Raw genomic sequence first — 18,222 nt, 5'->3', positions numbered from 1 at the left:
TTCTTGTGTTGTAAATTAGAAGCAGTTACATCCCCTGAGACACATCACACAGGGGTAATATGTTGTATAAAGGATGATGGATATAGTTATGAACAGCAAACAGCTGCATTAATGCATAATTCAGGTCACGTGAGCACTACAGGAACATGTGGTGGCATCTGGCTCTCAGTGTGAAATGCTGAACTCAGGAATCTTACAGTTGGTTGAATCAGCAGTATAATGGGCTTTGTTAATAATTCGGCCTTTTCTCCAGGTGCACCTGAAGGGGGCGTACCTGGCGCGCACATCTGACACTTGATCCGTCATCTGGCCCAAGGTCTTGGCTGTTCCCAGGATCTCTCGTCTCTCTTTCCCCGCACAAAGCTCACCCACTTTTCCTGCTTCATCCAGTATGTGACGCAGCGCATGCTCTCCTGGATCTCCTGCAGGTGTCACAGACCTAGTGTTAGGCCACCACATACTTTTAACCCAGTTCAATTAAAATCATGAAGATTACACACATATTATGTACATAATAAAGCAAAAGCTGTCACTGGGGCATATCCTTTCAAAAGGAATACCTTTGTACTTATTTAGCCCCAAAGGGTCCTTCAAGTGTATATGTTTGTGTACACTTAGGTTTGGGGTCTGTAATATTATGTTCTTTTTTTTAAGAAATTCATATTTTTATTCAGTAAGAGAGCAATACATTTTGCATTAAAAAATCAAAATAATATTTCACAATATTTCTGTTCAAATAAATGTAGCATTAGTGAGCATAAAATACTTATTTCAAAAACATCTAAAAAAAAACTTTTGAGCAGTAGCATATGCCACACAGGACTGTTTAGAAGGGCTATATTAAATGTTTTTAGAATTATTTATTTTCCCTTAAAATTTGGGAAATATTTTTATTGGAAAATAATTTTTCTTTAAAAGCATTGTAACCTTAAAAAAAATGCATATTTTGTTTTTATTAACCCTTTTTCTCATCATATAATCATTCTCCCTGACACATATAATCAAACGGCTCCATTGTACTGTACATGCTCTCTTAGCATGTAAAAAGAGATGCAGATCCAAAAAAAAGTGTCATTAATGCATATATGTTATTGATCGTGTGCATTTGCTCAGATCCGAAAGTTGCTGAAAAATTAGCAATTTTCACAGCACAGATTTAATAACTGATCTTATTACTTCAGAAGTTTTGACCGAAAGTATATTACCTGGTAGACCGTTAGGGTCCCTCAGCCAGCCTTTAGCCTGACCCATCTTTGACTCGATCAGTGCTAGTGCTCTCCTCATGGCCTCTGTGTCCTTCAGAGAGAAAGAGTGTGTAAGTCAGTAATGTCTGTCATATTGGCCCACAGGGCAGGATGTCATAACATGGATCTGAGCAGTTACAGCTTTTTGTTACAGTTGCAGTTGATGTGCATATGAAGGAGTAGATGCTGAAGGGAGGGGGCTCTGCAGCTCTTTCCCTCTGATGGGCAAGAGGAGCCTCTGCCTCTCTCAATCACACACACTGAGTGCGAGAACGGCCCACATAATCACCACTTCACACTCCATTACACCACACACACATCTGAAGGACAACATGTCTGGTTCAGTAACTCAGCCATGCATATGGCTCTCCTCTTTACTGCAGTCTAAAGCAACAGTCATCTGCACAGGCAAAGCATTCAATGCACACATTATCCGAAAAATTAGCATATCAAGAGCATAACACTGAAAGACAAATGAAGGGCATGGGTGTGAAATTAAGTTCAGTATGAGTATCAAGGTCATGCCTTCAATACTGATGCCGCAAAATATTACAGCTTATTGAGGAGATGTGTGCTGTAAGTTTTCTAAGTAATCAGACTTATCGTTTTTGCCACACAACAAAGTAACTAAAACTTATAATAAAAAATAAAAATGAAAACTTAAAATATAACATTAAAAACTGGTTTCAAATATGAATAAAAATAATAAGAGTATATCTCAATAATACTAAAATAATACTGGTTACCTGCATTTCTTTTTAATTGTTGGTGAAATTTAACAATTATTTTGAGAGAAAATTTTTCTATTTCTCATTTTTGGGCAGTGTACTTCAGCCATATTTGCATCTTTTGACTCGTGGCAAGGTTTTGAGGGCTCATGTTAATATATCAGAAACACATTGCAGTGCTTCAGTATCTCAGAGTGGCAGCACTCAGATGCTGATCTGAAAATGTCCAGATCTAGTTTTGCTTTGTTGTCTTTGATTCAGCAAGACAAGACAATAATGGACCTTTAAAAAGACTTCCAATTGAGTTTTTGATTTTGCTTGTGGTATTTCCAGCAGGAGACACTCTGGCAGCTGAAGCAGCAGTCAGATCCAATCAGGAGAGGGAGACGGGCAGGAAATTAACCCTTCACACCTGCGCCTGCTCCCTATTGCACTTCATCTCACCGCTAAAATACTGTATGTTAAAATGGCTCTAAAAAATACAGCTAAATTCATGTCAACCCACTTTCATAAATCCATATCAAAAAGCTTAAATATAGTTTGTGGTTATCCTGAAGCAAACCTGAAGCACTAGTATAAGCGATGAGTCTTCTCTAAGCTAAAACAAATTATCCGCCCAATCCATTTCCTCTGCCTGCTATTGCTTTCCAGCCAACCTTTCAGCATCCAGCGAGACAAATCACATTATTTGTAAGTTGATGAGTCATTTCCTATTCGTGTGCATTAGGGCTGGGTTGCATTTGCAAGCCAGGAAAAATGTTATATGCATTTGTTCAGGTTTTTATTGTTCTGTTTACTTCACATATGATAAAAAAAAAAAACTCAAAACATTCAATGTAGTAAATAGTTTTCCATGTATATACAGTTCAAATGTTTGGGGTCAGTAAGATTTTTCTTTTATACTTTTTACTTTTATTTAGGAAGAATGCATTGAACTGATCAAAAGTGACAGTAAAGACGTTTACAAGATTACAGATTATTTATCATTCAAATAAATGCTGTTCTTTTAAACTTTCTATTAATAAAAGAATCCTGAAAGACGTTTTTGCAGTTTCCACACAAATATTAATCAGCAAAACTGTTTGCAACACTGAAAATAATTTAAAAAGTTTCATAAGCACCAAATCAGCATATTACAATGATTTCTGAAGGATCATGTGACACATTGAAGACTGCTTAAAATTCAGTTTTCCAATCACTGGAATAAATGTAATGTTCAAAAATAGACTACTTATAAAGACTTAAATAAACAACCCCAAACTTTGAACGTTAGTGTATAGAATTTTTTCTAATTCGCATGCTGTTGTAGTTCAGAAACAGAGCAGGGTGTCTAAACCTGATTAATATTTCATAATGGAGTCAGACGACCTGTTTGAACAATTTCTGCTTGAATATGCCTGATCTCATGACAGATATCACAAGCACCTGCTGTGGAGAATTACAATATGAAGGCAGAATGACGACTGACAATGATGCACTTACTCTTCAAGAGTAGGACACTGGAAAGCTTTAACATTTTTCAGCATCTGTCTCCCTTTGGCTATCAGAGTAAATAAAATCAAGAAAGATTTGGGCCAACTGTACTTACGTTATTGGCAGACAAATGCTTTGAAATTGTTATTCATGCATTTCAAAATAAATGCAACACCTTATATGACTTGATAAGGAAACAAGTCAAAGTAATTTTCTGATTACAGTTTTGAGTGAAACGATAAATGAATCTGGAAACGCATTGGCTTGTCTTCCATTAATCATTCCCCACAAATGGACTTTGTGCTGTGTGTATGAAGGAGCTGAAGAGCAATAACTATGTCAATCCATCTTTCATGTTGTCAGTCATAAGGCACAAGGGGGCACAGAGTGAGAAGGGAGTTTCAATTCAATTTTGTCTAAAGACAAAAACAAGAGGGTCCAATACTACATGTATGCTACTTCCATTCAAAAGATTGAAAATGTGCCAGAACTCTTTTATTGTGCCAAAACAATTACTTGATTAGCTAAAAGGTTATACATAAATCCTTTCCATATATATATCTCTGATATATGTGTATTCTCTTTAAAAGGAAGTTTAAAGACTCACGTAAAAATCATAGTTTTGTGGCTTTGAGCTTTAATCATATGCTATACTCTAAAACTAGGTACATTTTTAGTACATGCAAATTAGTATATTTAAATTCTTCTCAAGGAGAATAAACAAAAATAATTATTTATGTTACCCTAAGAGGCCAGTTAATCTTGTTAAGACAGCATTCGGGTAAAGGAAATGTGTAAAGCGGGAGCCATGAGACAGACACCAAGCGTAAAAAAGTTGTCACATCCTGACACAGACATTAGTGATTAACTGTGAGACGGAGTGTCTAAATGAGGGATGATGTGAGACTGGAGTAAATATGGACGAGGAGAGTGAGTGATGGCACATCCGAAAACAACCTCTCTAATTGCAATTTATTGTATTGTTTTGGTCCTGGGTTTCTGAAATACAGCACCCCTTATATACAGCATATAAAATGACAAGCCAGGCTAAGAGAAAAGTCTTCAATCAAAACAAGAATGAATATACTAACACACACATACAGTTAGCAACACAATGATCCGGCATGCAGTTTGTTGCATTACAAAGCGGGAGAGAGGGGAGCTTACCTTCTATAGGAAGAACACAGAAAAGAAAGAGAGCAAAAAGAAAGAGGCATGTTTACAGAGTTATATCAGGGCAAACAGAAAATCAGAGGTGACAGCAAAGTAAATGAAAGCTCAGGAAACTGATCTTGAGAGTAGAGTGATTTCTTATGGGATTATTTAATATGCATGCTAAGCAAGCGAAGGGTGTCATCAGTCAGCGAGGGATCAAATGATTCAGCAGGCTTCATGAAATATTGAAAGGCAGATCATTCATCTTCTGTTTAAACACTGATGCCATGTGTACAGTATATGGTGATGTTTTCCACCTTTGCTGGTTACTAGGCCTGTGTTTTTGTGTCCTAGTCAGTGAATTCTGAGCCTGACTGTGAACAGTGCTGGAAATGGAACCGATTATTACATTAGCAGGATGGGAGTGTCACATTCATTCAGGAAGAAAAACAAAGATACACCAAAGGGTCTCAATAGAGCGCAGCAGTGACTGTTTTGAAGTTACATATATTCATATATATTCAAACATATATATATTTTTTTATTACACTGAAAGCTTGACACAGTACCCTTAAAAGTCTTTTTTCTATGGGGACCATGAACAGGATTTTTACTTCTCTCTACCGCTCCCACTGTCATGTTCACAGTTTAGAAACATATTTAATTGAAAATTGCTCACTTAACTTGCTTGACCCATTGAAGCTGACATAACTTAGTGTAACCATTAAAGGTGGAGCTGTAGAAGGCGTGTATTTGTGTTTCAACATAAACATACTTTGTTGGCCCAGGCATCCTCGTCCCATGAAGTGAGTTGCAGCACCCTGATTATCTCATTGATTTCGGCGCTCATCTTCTCGAACGTGTAGTTTCTGTTCTTCAAGGCCTCCTCCACCCCGTGACTCTTAGTGCACTTGGTTGTCACAAAGATTTTAATGGCTGATGGGTGTCAAAAACAATTGTGTTAGTCCTTCATTTCACAGGCCATCTAAAACTGCTGTACAAATCAAGATCAGAGTGTGGTTTATATTTGATCTGTCCAAAAATTAGGCAACTAATTATCACCATATGAGTAGACATATTTGCAAACATCAACATTAAAAGCCTTTCTGAGTGTGCAGATGAGCTGCCATCAACCTGGCTATTTATTGCTGAGCCAACAGCAGAAAGCCAACTGGATGAAGGGAAAAATCTATTTCTCCCCGCAAGGCGGTTAAATGGCTCCAATTATCAGTGTTGCCATATCAACGAGCTGGCACACAGAGACCGCAGGCTGCACACACACGAACACACAGCACTTCGCTGGCCTCTTACCTGATATAAGCACGGGCAGCAGTTCCTTCACTGTGTTCATGGAGGTGACCAGCATCACACGGTGCTCCTGGTGTGTCAGCTCCTGTTGCCGCTCATCAATCATCTTTGCCATTTTTGTCATGCCTAACAAATTCATACATCAATACAGTGACTATGTAGAGGTCAAAAATTGTTTTTAAAAGTGGATACTTGTTTATCCAGTAATAAAATCTAAAAATATACACTACCATTTAAAAGTTTGGGGTGGCAAGATTTTTATGTCTTTGAAAAAAGTTTATGCTCACCAAGTTTATGCTCATTTATTTGATAAAAATAAAATTATATTGTGAATTATTATTTTAAAATTAAAATAACTTAATTTTCTTTCATGTAATTTATTCCTGTGATGACAAAGCTGAATTTTCAGCAGCCATTTATTACTATCGTCAATGTAGAAAACAGCTGTGCTGCTTCATATTTTTCGTAAAATCATGATTTTTTTTTCATAATGTACATTCCTGAATAAAAAATTTAAATAGCTCATGCCATACCGTACATAAAGTAAAATATCAAAAAATGAGGAAAATAGCCTGATCAACTGAAAATGCCTCACATAAATAGAAATTCTTGCTTCAAGAACAACCTACTACCTAATAAAAATAGTTAGAAGATATTTGAGAAGATATTTTCACGTTTTATATGTGACCCTGGACCACAAAACCAGTCTTAAGTCACTGGGGTATATTTTTATCAATAGCCAAAAAAAACATTGTATGGGTCAAAATTATAGATTTTCCTTTAATGCTAAAAATCATTAGAACATTAAGTAAAGATCATGTTCCATGAAGATATTTTGTAAATTTCCTACTGTTAATATATCAAAATTACATTTTTGATTAGTAATATACATTGCTAAGAATTAATTTGGACAACTTCAAAGTTTTTCAGATTTTCAAATAAGTTTATCTTGGCCAAATATTGTCAAATCATAAAAAATCATATATCAATGGGAAACAAATAGAAGGCTTAGAGTTGCATATACCAGTCTGAACAGAACACGTAAATCTTTTGTTTATCAGTCTCTAAAATTAATAAATCATAATTGGGGGTCTAAGTAGGCCTCTGGGTTCTGTAAAATCAAAAGAGCTACTATATTAATGCACTCTGGCTGTATAATGTATGGTTGGTTTTTGTTTTAAGGTGTGTTTATTGTTTGTTTGTTTAAACTGATGTAAGTCTATTGATGTGAATTGATGTGAGATTGAATTGAATTGAGATGCAAGACCAATTTTGGAAGAAATTCCAACAATAAAGTGTAACTGAACTGAAGATATAACAAATAATATTTTTTTCATGGTCATAGATCATTCAAAGTAACGAAAAAAGTAACAAAAGCATCTGAAAATAATAATTCAACCAGAATAACAATGAATTCCATTCATGCAAAAAGTCACCTGCATGAGCCATATGTCAACAGCGTCAACTTTAAATTCAGAAATTCAAATCAAAATGAAATGAAACCTCTTCAAAAGGAAGTAACAGGATATATAAAGTACCTGGTCCCAGGTTTTTAGTGTAAGTGATCAAATCCTCCATGGTTTCCACAACCTCAGCAACGGTCAGGTACTCCAGAATGCCTTTACACACCCGGATAATTTTACGCACCTTAGAAAGACACAAAATACAAATGATGCAAAAGAAAAAGACACATTTAGACACATTGACATTTATGCATTTTGGCATAAATTCTTTTATCCAAAGCAATTTATGGTGCACTCAAGCTACACATTTTTATTTCAGTGCAAATATTTCCTGGGAATCAAACCCATGACCTTTACGTTGCCAGTCCCATGCTCTACCATTCAAGCAGGGATCCTTACAGGGATCCCATAGGACTAATGTTTTATTCTTCAGGTCTCTGCCACAAACAGCAAAACCCACAAGATATAGTACCGTAACATCATGCTTACTCAGTGCCCTGTGAACAACACAGCTCCTTGAGAAAGATGATAGCAGCACTATTAATAGAGCTCAAAGTTAGCTTTCACCACAAACCGATGATCTAATATCTCGCCAGTATGTACATACACACAACAATCTGTGCTCTCTTGGAAATGTTTCTATAATAGATGTTAGAATAGGGTTTTTTGGTCATTATATAATAGTACAGCAGTCGCTGGCACTAAATCTGCATATGCTCTCACTGGTTTTAGGGAGCATTTTTGGTTTTGAATACATATATCAAGCCCATTTACACTGTGCTGCTGGGTTCAGATCTTGTCTTGTGATGAGAAATCTTGTGACCCGAAGAAGCAGAAACTTCAAAAGTAACTTGCACTGATAGAAGACCTGCTGTGTGCGAAGCGGCTCACTCAGATCATGTGCTCCGTGTGAGCTCCATTATGCTGCGCCCACACGGCAGCACACAGGGGAGGCTGGATATGTGGAGCACGGCACATTAAGACCGCAAGGTACAGTGCATAATAAGGGACGGTGTGTTTAATGTTGTTAGGCCAGAAGAAAAGCCTTTTTTGTACAGATGATCAAAAGAATTTAAATTCAGGATTTTCCCTGAGCTGATTATTATTCATCAGAAAGATTAGATTAGATTCAATTTGCTTTATTTCAAGATTAGATAAAAAAAAAATGATATGCATATTTTTCACAGAATCTTTCACGTGTCTAATGAGGTTAAACAAGTAAATCATGCATGCAATATTCACATCCAACTGTCAAATAATCAACAGTACATAAATCACTCCTGGTTAAGATAACAATCTTGCTTTCAGTCAAAACCCTGTTTGGAGATGTGAAAATGTGTGATATCTGATCTCATCAATGTACACATACACCAAAAAAAAAAAAAAAAGTTGTTAAGCTTGTCAGTTTCACAAAGCAGGCCTTTGGAGGAGAACATATTATTTGTTACTGTCGACTGCCAGGTTCACATTAATAGCCAAGCATCTGAAATATTGCCAAATGAGAAATAAACAAATCACACATTTTAAAGTGAATATTAAAAACACCATGAAACAGTCAAGTGTAAAGAGAGTTTTACCAAAGAGAATAATGGATAAAAGACGTATGTCATTCTTCCACTGTACATTATTTGTTCACAAAACCAAGAAAATATATTTAATTGTATGATTCCAAGTTTAATCCCAGTAAATGACTTCTGCAGGTGTACAATATTGTTCAAATGTTTGGGGTCAGCAAGATTTTTTTAATGATTTCAAAGAAATCTCTTATGCTCGCATTTAAAAAAAACTATTTTCTTTTTTAATATATTCTAAAATTTAATTTTTCCTGCAATGGCCAAGCTGAATTTTCATTAGCAATTACTCCAGGCTTAACTGTCCCATGATCTGTCAGAAATCATTCTAATATGCTGATTTGCTACACAAAAGCATTTTTGTATTATTATTATTATTATTAACAGTTGTGGTGGTTAATATTTTTGGGGGAAACACAAATTTTTTTTGTAATAAATTTTTTTTTTTTTTTTTACTGTAACTTTTGCTCAACTCAATGCTTCTTTTTGAAATACTGAGCTTCTTTTGAATGGCAGTGTATGTGTATTAAGTTTAGGCTAATCATTTATCTCAATTACTTTTTATGAAAATTAATCATCAGCCTTGAATCATCATCCAAGATAGCCTTCATTTCCATTCGTACCTCTGCCTCGTCAAAGGTCAGAAGCAGGTCTGAAGTGCCTGAGAGAATGCCCCGCGAGCCATCGATGAGATAATCACGGGCCGGGACAGAGTACGGGTCTGTCCTCAGCATCTGAGCTGCTTCCACCAGCTTTGCACAGGCATTCTCCACCCTGAAAAACAAAACAAACAAAACTGATATGAATATCCTAAAACAAATCTATAAGTCATACTGTATAAATCTATAATGGCTTGCCTTGCACTATGCTCAATACTAAATCAATGCAATATTCAGTGCATAAAGAAAAACTATGCATTTGACTCAAATGGGAGGTGACATTACTAATTGATTTCATTGCAATTAAATCGGCGGCCCACTAAATCCCAAATCAAGTTCAATTCCCAGAAATGAGATCAGTTAACAACTTTCCTGCAAGCAGTGTAAAATCTTCTCCCAGACTCAATAACACTATATTAATAGAAATGAAAGCACGTCCCAGTCGCCCTGCGGCCCACGGGAGAGCGGGATGATGACGTGTTCTGGAGGAGGCCTCTCTTCATCGTTATTCTGCGGTGGAGACCCAGACTTACGCAGGCACCTCCCTGAGGCACCACCCGGGTGTCAGCGCTTACAACACAGTCTATATAGAGAGAGGTTCACATTTCCTGTCACCAACCACATGTGTGCTGATTGATGAGCCCTGTGCCAACTTGTGTTTGTGATGCCAAATGTGTCAGCTAAAGACACACATTTGAGCCCACCTGCCCAGCCATTTCAAACAGATACATATACCCACACTTTATCATTCGCCAAGCCCGATCAAATCTAATCGCTTTGTAAGGTAATAGCACACCTTTACTTGATACACAGCACTGCTAAAACCTCATTATAATTAACTATGAGCAATAAAACTAATGGATTATGTCTTAGCAAACACCACTAATAACTGTAAACATTTCTTCTAAATTTAGCCTCCATCTGTTTCTCCGACTAAATTTGAACTTGCTTAGTATGAATGACCATATCACAGTTTATCATTCTGGTTTGTCATGTATTTCACATTTGTACCATCTTCTGAAAAATGATTCCCCTCAGGAGCTCGATTAGTGAGCCAGGAGAAGCTGTGCAGGGTCCATAAGGACCTGTCAACTGCACTGCTGCTCTGAGGATGCTTCATACACCGCTACATGTGCATGAGGTCTTACAAATCTATCTCTCTCGTTCTCTATATATATATTATTTGTATATTATTTACAAAAAATAATTTAATTTAATAATTGGTTATACTTTACTTAAAGCCTGTATAATTTATTATAAAGGGTTATTAAAGGGTAAAATGCATTATAATTATTTAAAATGTGCATTATAATTCATTATGTCTTGCCATAATTATATTATAATTATAACCGAATTTAAAATGCATAATGTAAAAATGAAATGATAAGTGTTATAATGTATTAACAGTGGTTACAATTATTAATGAAATTGTACAATGCATTATAAGGTGCATTACAAGGCATAATTAATGCATTAAAATTAATCTTATTATGCATTATACATAAACGCTTTAAGTAAATGGTTACCTAATAATTTAAATGTTTTATGAGAAATCTCTCTTTCTCTCTCTTGATGTATTACATTTTTGTATTTCATAAAATACATTTTATATACAAATACACAAAATTTTTCCCTTTAAGATTTGAGGAACAAAGGAACAAGCTCCTTTGTGTTCTCTGTGACTTTCTGACTTTGAGCATCTGAGAAAGTGAGACTTCACACAGCCGGGGAGACACTAGGGAGAGTAGTCATATAGTTTTTGCATAGTCTTATCAATAATGCATCGTAAGCTCAGTGGAAAATGCCCCCACAAGCTTCAGCAGTGAGGGGATGACTCGTACCAAAGGAATATGTCCTGCAAGACCTTATTTAACCTCCATCTCAGTGTACATTATTTCAAGCTTTCTTCAAGATTAATACATCAAAGACCTCAAACTCTGACACCAGGCTTTACAGGTATCTAAAATCAGAAGAGCAAGAACCTTTAGATGTTTGGACACTCCTGTATAAAGTATCATGACTTTAAACTTCTCTTGACAAAGTAAAGGCACAGGTTTGTTAATCCTGTGCAATGAGCGTATATGTGTTCAGCATGATTAGAACTGATGTATGTTCACATGAAGGGTGCCTGGAGAGAGACAGGAAGACAGGTCTTACTTAATGAAGGCCGGAGGCATGTCTCTCTTCATAATCTTGTCTTCTGTGGTCTGTACCGTCTCTTTCCCCACCTGAGAACACATGTAAAACAAGCTTGTTTACAAGATGCATATTGAGATCATTAAATACATTTCTATTTTTCGGACACCAGCCTCCACTCAAAACGGTTATACACACTCATAGGGAAAAGCTTCAGCCCTTAGGCAGACCAGATTGACACTTCTTGTGAACGGGGTCACTCTGAGTGTCTGGACACAATAAGGGCCTGTGTCTCTTGGATGAGCCCTGGGGCTGATCTACTACTCGCTGTCTGGGATGCTCCCAATATTTTCAACTGTCCAATCTGAAACAGCCCATGCTGCTCATCTGCCATTGCCACACCCAGTTATTGATTATTTCCAGAATGAAAAGGAAGATGCAAAACAAAAACAAAAAACTAAAACCAAAACAAAACAAAACAAAAAAGATAAATGAAAAGCAAAACAAACAACAACAAAAAACCAAAACAGAACAATAAAAAGAGAAAAACAAAAACAAAGCTAAGCTAAATTAAATGGAAATAAAACAAAAAACTAAACTAAATTAAATGAAAAAACAAACTAATCTAAATAAAATGAAAAACAAAACTTAAAACAAAAATAAATAAATAAATAAAAACAAAACTAAAATCTAATGATCTTATTATATTTAATGAATCTAATGATAATAATTCTAGAAAAACCTGTACTGGCCTTGCATTGATTTAATAATTTTGCTATGATTTTTATTTAATGTTCATTGTTCAATGGTATACCATGTTATTTAATTCTTCAGATTCAATTATGTATTTATTTAATCAATTTCTACAAATCAGTTTAATCTGTCAGTCTCATTGATTCAAAACCGTCTCTGGGTCACTGATTTTTTTGCATCACACAAAAATAGATATTTTTTAGCTATAATTGTCTAACCCTATCAACCTATAATCTAAATATTTTCAGTGTCTGTGCAAAAAAAATGCCCCTCATATTGTTTGATTTTTAAACCATAATCCTGAAGTGACAAGATATCAGACCAGACACACATGCTCCCATTCAGATGGTCTATTTGCTTTTTCACTGGACATCAGGAATGACATTAGTGTCCTTCTTTAGAGTCCTCTAATGCAGAGATACTGTAGCAGCGTAACAGTGATGTTTGTTATCTCCACACGGCACATTGCCACTTCCCGCCTGCTCTTTTTTCCAATGATGTAATTACACCGAGGCAGACACATTCATTTTTCTATACTCCATCTATTTGAAGAAGATTTTTCAGCTCCAATCAAGCTTTTCATGAGTTGACATTTGAAAAAAATATATATAGAGAGAGAGAGCTTTTATTTGATTGAATGGGTGAAAATAGTCAGACAGATGCAAGTAGTAAATAATAGAGTGCCTTGATTCACAGCAGATGACCTGCTAAGGACCATTGATCGCACTGGAATGCGCAAATCATGCAGTTGTATATGGAGGATGGTGCTTTTGTAGTGCAGTGTGCTCTTTTACAGAGTCCTGATTGGGTGAAGGGGACTCATAAATAAGGCTAACTGGGTTAACTGCTGGGCTAAAGTCAGAACAGAGATCACATATGCACACACAGCAGCTAGTCACAAACATCAGCCCTATGCACGCTGTGATGAATGCTGCACAGCCTGTTTGGTAAATGTATTCAACAGAATGAAAAATCCTTCATTGCAGTTTTGGTTAAACATGATGTACCCTTCCAGAAGAAAATTCAACGGTCAAAATGTCTTGTGGTCAGGGGGTTGAACACTTGCATTTATTATTTTCACTGACTCTTGAGGCCTATTAGCGTCTACTGGCACCTGATATACTGAAAGGCTCTTTTCAGAGGGGCCTCCACCTCATGCTTCTCTTGAGATACTGGACCTTCAAACACATTCCACACAGTTATTCTTAGCTCAGTGTCCTGGTCTATAAGGCCATCTGAGGGGCAAGAAGTAATGGTGGTAAATAAGAGCCCACTAACAAATTAGTCAGGGGTTTACAAAAACCTAAAAGCAACCAAAATGACAAGGCCGCAAAATACATATTTAGAACAATTAAGTATCCTATTGCTTCCTTATCTAAACTCAGATAAGGGAAATGGATTTTTGATTAAACAGTATGTTCACTGATTTTCAACCAGGTTTTTATTGTTACATGTGAGAGACCCGGGTTCGAATCCACTGTGAGACACCAATTTGTCCCTGAGCAAGACACTTAACCCCTAGTTGCTCCAGAGGCGTGTGACCTCTGACATATATATATAGCAATTGTAAGTCGCTTTGGATAAAAGCGTCAGCTAAATGAATAAATGTAAATGTACATGTAGTACAAATAAATGTACAATGTGCATTTTTTTGTGTGTGTGTGTGTTATCTGCAGAAAGATATTCCAGTTTATTTGTCAGTAAATAAATGGTTTTACATCATCTGATCATCATCTTTTGACAGGGACTTTGAGAAAACTAGAATGTACTTCAAAATTTTTGTATCCTTACTCACGGTTAGCCTGATCGAGCCCAGTGCATTATGGGTGTTGAAGATTTCCTACCTTTTTACACCAGTCATTTTTCTCAGTTCTCTCATCGTGTAGCACTGATTTGACTACTTTGTCAATAATGTCTAATAATTATAAGATGCCTTGTGCATAGGGTGAAAAATTATATTACATTTGATGGGACGATATGATAAACATCATAATTAATAACACTTCCAGATATCTCTGTGTGAAACATCACATCTTATTTAAATTAATTAATTATTTATATATTGTCATTTATGTACATTAAGCCATTTTATGTAACATTTAAAGGTATTATTGTAAAAGTATTTATTTAAAAAAAAAATATACAAATATATATAAAACATAAAAAAGTAAATATTATTGTTTTTGGGTGATCTGAATTATGCTAATGATACATAGAAGAACAATAACTATAAAGTTTTAATAAAAAACAAGAAAGTCCATACGATAATTATTATGATAATGGCACAGAGGAGATATATCATAGGAATCACTTTCAGAGTGATTTTTTTTTCCATTAAGTGAATGCTAGGAAAGATGATAGCCAATCAAAATCCACTTTTTAAGCATGTACTGCTGTTATATTGACAGACCATAACTCCATAACAGCTGTTGATATGGACGCTAACATAGTCATCACTATAGTTATCATTTTAGTTTTCGTTCTTGTTGTGTACAGGCCTTTATCCTGATGGTTTGTCTTTGTCTGGGTGACTCAGTATCCTGTCACTGCCTAAACATTTGCTGCAGCATTCTATTTCACCACCAATACATTTTTTATTATAATTTTAATTGCACTTTTCTTTTACAGCGTAGTGGCTTGTGGTAGCAACAGGGCAGCACAAAATCCACCTGCTCAATAATGTAATTACAACAAGAGATGGCATGTTTATTTATGCCTGGCTCATAAAAACGGAGCTGATATTTGACATCTGACATGATTCTCATTCCTCTAAAGTTCACTTGTGTGTGAGGGTTGTATTAGACACATACACACAGTAAGAATGTGACGGCACCTGCAGTAAGATGCCTCTCCCTCAGCCGAAAGCAGAGCGGGTGCGACTGCATTCTCTCTCCATGATGGCTGTTTATATAACAAGGCTCCTGTTCTGTCACAGCACTCGGTCATCTGTTGACTGTTTACGCTTGAACTCTTGAAGTATCTCTCATTGATTCCCACAACCTCCGTAAAGACTCACGACTCCTTTAAAGGGAAACTCTGCACGCACACCAGCAGATCCATAAAAGGTCTGACTTTATAAAAGGGCCCTCAAACACACATTTGGCAATTTTCGTGGTGTCAAACAAAGCATATGGGTAACAGAAAGACAGACTCAAAAGGCATCAGTTCATTGATTGTGTACTTTTGATGCATAATTAATGCAGAGTGCTTATAGCAGTTGTAGCTTCACTAAAAGGCTGTTTGATCTCAGGTGCATTAGTGCTGTGATAATGGGTGTTGAGAGAGTAGCCCAGGTCAGCAGCTGCTCCGGCTCCTCTCTATCAGGACACTGTCAGATATCATTAAAGACAATTCAGATCATTTCAGCAAACAGGACTGAGGAAGCCAGACTTGAAGGACTTGTGCACTGTAGACGATTACATTAAGTACAAGCCCAAGTTACACTTTATGGACCAATTCTCACTATTAACTAGTTGCTTATTAGCATACCTGTTATTAATATATTGGCTGTTTATTGGTACCCATAAAACACATACTCTGCATGACCATGTTCTAAATCCCTAATTCTAACCAATACCTAAACTTAACAACTACCTTACTAACTATTAATAAGCAGCAAATTAGGATATTATTTAGGTAAAATTCATTTATAATATTGCAAGATTTCTATTTTGAATCATTTTCTAAATATATTAAAATAGAAAACAATGATTTTACATTGTTATATTATTTCACAATATTAGTTTTTACTGTATTTTACAACAAATATACGCAGCTTTAGTAAGCATAAGAGACTTCTTTCAAACACAAAAAAATTATAATAATTAAAGAAACTGACCAACCCCAAACTTTTGAGTATTATTTATATTTCAAATGTTATATTCTACAGTGGTTGATATTGAGATCAGTCAAGTCATCCACTTCAGAAAAACTTACACAGGGATTTTTTTAGAATTCCTTTCTTTCCTTAATTTTGTTAGGGGTACATTTTGAGAAATTTATAAGTAACACTAAATTAATTTCAAGCAGATACAAATTTAAAAAGATTGGATATGTTCACTGTCACAGTTAGAATCATCTCAGTCCTCATAAAAAAAGCTGTGCAGATTCTCATCTATATTGTGATTCACAGAAATCAGACTGAAGCATTATAATGCAAACATTCAAGCCACTCAAAATACATTCCCTATAGTCATGGGCAGGCTGGATTTATATATTTTGTGAAGAAGTCACAATGGAGACTTGCTTTAAAAAGAATATTCCTGTTTAAAGTACTTGAGGGATTATGGGAGCTGGGGGAAGCAAACTGCAAACAAGTTTATGCTTGTGTCATCAGTGTGGGACTTACTATGACATTGTGATAGATCTGTATGAATGACTAGGATTATCTGCAGTTTAACACATTTCAAAGGGCATCAGCTCCTCTCACACATTCATTTTATCACTAAGGGAGTTTTCCATGCAAGTGGCATTTCACTAATGTACTAAAGTCCGGCTTTGGGTTAATAGGTCATGTCTTTAATCACTGAATTTTGCTGTTGAATGTGATGTTAAAACAACAGCAACAGTTTACGTATACTGTAGCTCTGCACTACTGCTGACTCCAAAGGGAATCTAAGAGCTTAGCCATGGATGACATAAACGGCACACATTTACAAATGCATATGGCATATGGATGGTATGCCAGTGGCTCTCTTCCAAAACACTGTGATAGACTTGGCTTAAAAGACAGACAGACAGAGAGAGAGATTGAGACTCCCCTCCATGCCAGACCCCTGCTGTCTTCTCCGTTAAGATCCAGAAAAAGCATCCAGAGAGATAGAGATAAAAGAACTCCATATGAATCCAGGCAGATCTAGTTTGCTACTTCTCACTGGCTTCATTCCAGCCCTTCCACACACAGCAATTATCATTTATCAATTCAAGTTACAGACTAATTTCAAATATGGTTTTGGATTGCATCTATTAGGCCATATCTAATATTCTGTGGAAGCATGAAGTAGTGAGAGTCAACATTACAATAAACAATTACACATTAAATTCCTTATTTGTAACAATGATAGGGTGGTTATAAGCATTAGTTAACTAATATGTATATAATCGAATCTCTTTCCACAATCCCACAGTGACCAAGAGAATGTTGATAATCTAAACATATAACAGTCTCCAAGATACAGACCGGTCTTTAGAGTAAGAAGAGATATAAAACCTCTTCACTCAGCCTTGATTTCGAGGCTTGGCTGATGTGCTGGCCACTTCAGCAGTAACAGGTGCCGTATGAGGGGGGAATGGGGTGTGTCTCCAGCTAAGACGCTGACACCTTAGACTTCCTCAAGCCAGCAGGGAGTCACTTTCCCTGCGCATGAAACACCCCTCCAGCCATGCACCGTGAGGCCGTGTTACTTCCCAGGCTAACATACCTATTTATTCCCCGCACAAAATGCTCACTCCCTATTTGTGACTTACTCACATACAATAGGAGGAATTTTTTTACACTACTTAAATGACACCTGGGAGTAAATTATCTTGTTACAAATAAACAAGAAGAAATAGCCTAATACTTGACAGCACCTCTGACCTCACAGCACAGGCCCAGCTTGAGTTAAACCATATAAGACAAGTACATTTTGATTGACAGCTTTTAAAAAGCCCGAACCCGTTTACAGCCAAACATTATTCAAATGTGCGCACACACACGCTCTTTTTCCTTTTGACAAGAATGAGTAATTTAT

The 18,222-nt window shown here is 36.2% G+C and overlaps 1 protein-coding gene across 4 annotated transcripts in view; it reads right to left on the bottom strand.

Annotated features, from left to right (window-relative positions):
* The window catches only part of vcla (vinculin a), a 42,688-nt gene that overhangs the window by 14,994 nt on the left and 9,472 nt on the right, over window positions 1-18,222 (bottom strand). For 2 of the 4 annotated variants that reach the window (XM_059566259.1, XM_059566261.1), the window contains exons 2-8: window positions 11,759-11,829; window positions 9,566-9,716; window positions 7,447-7,555; window positions 5,912-6,034; window positions 5,376-5,536; window positions 1,206-1,299; window positions 275-422 (exon numbers count right to left, since the gene is read on the bottom strand). In XM_059566259.1, coding sequence (XP_059422242.1) covers window positions 275-422; window positions 1,206-1,299; window positions 5,376-5,536; window positions 5,912-6,034; window positions 7,447-7,555; window positions 9,566-9,716; window positions 11,759-11,829 — 857 coding nt within the window. The remainder of the gene's footprint in view (window positions 1-274; window positions 423-1,205; window positions 1,300-5,375; window positions 5,537-5,911; window positions 6,035-7,446; window positions 7,556-9,565; window positions 9,717-11,758; window positions 11,830-18,222) is intronic. The other 2 variants (XM_059566260.1, XM_059566262.1) reach the window with 1 other exon arrangement.

This window comes from Carassius carassius, chromosome 14 (assembly GCF_963082965.1).
Source record: "Carassius carassius chromosome 14, fCarCar2.1, whole genome shotgun sequence".
Lineage (NCBI taxonomy): Eukaryota > Metazoa > Chordata > Actinopteri > Cypriniformes > Cyprinidae > Carassius > Carassius carassius.
The sequence above is the reverse complement of the archived record's forward strand: the minus strand, read 5'-3'. Positions and strand labels throughout refer to the sequence as shown.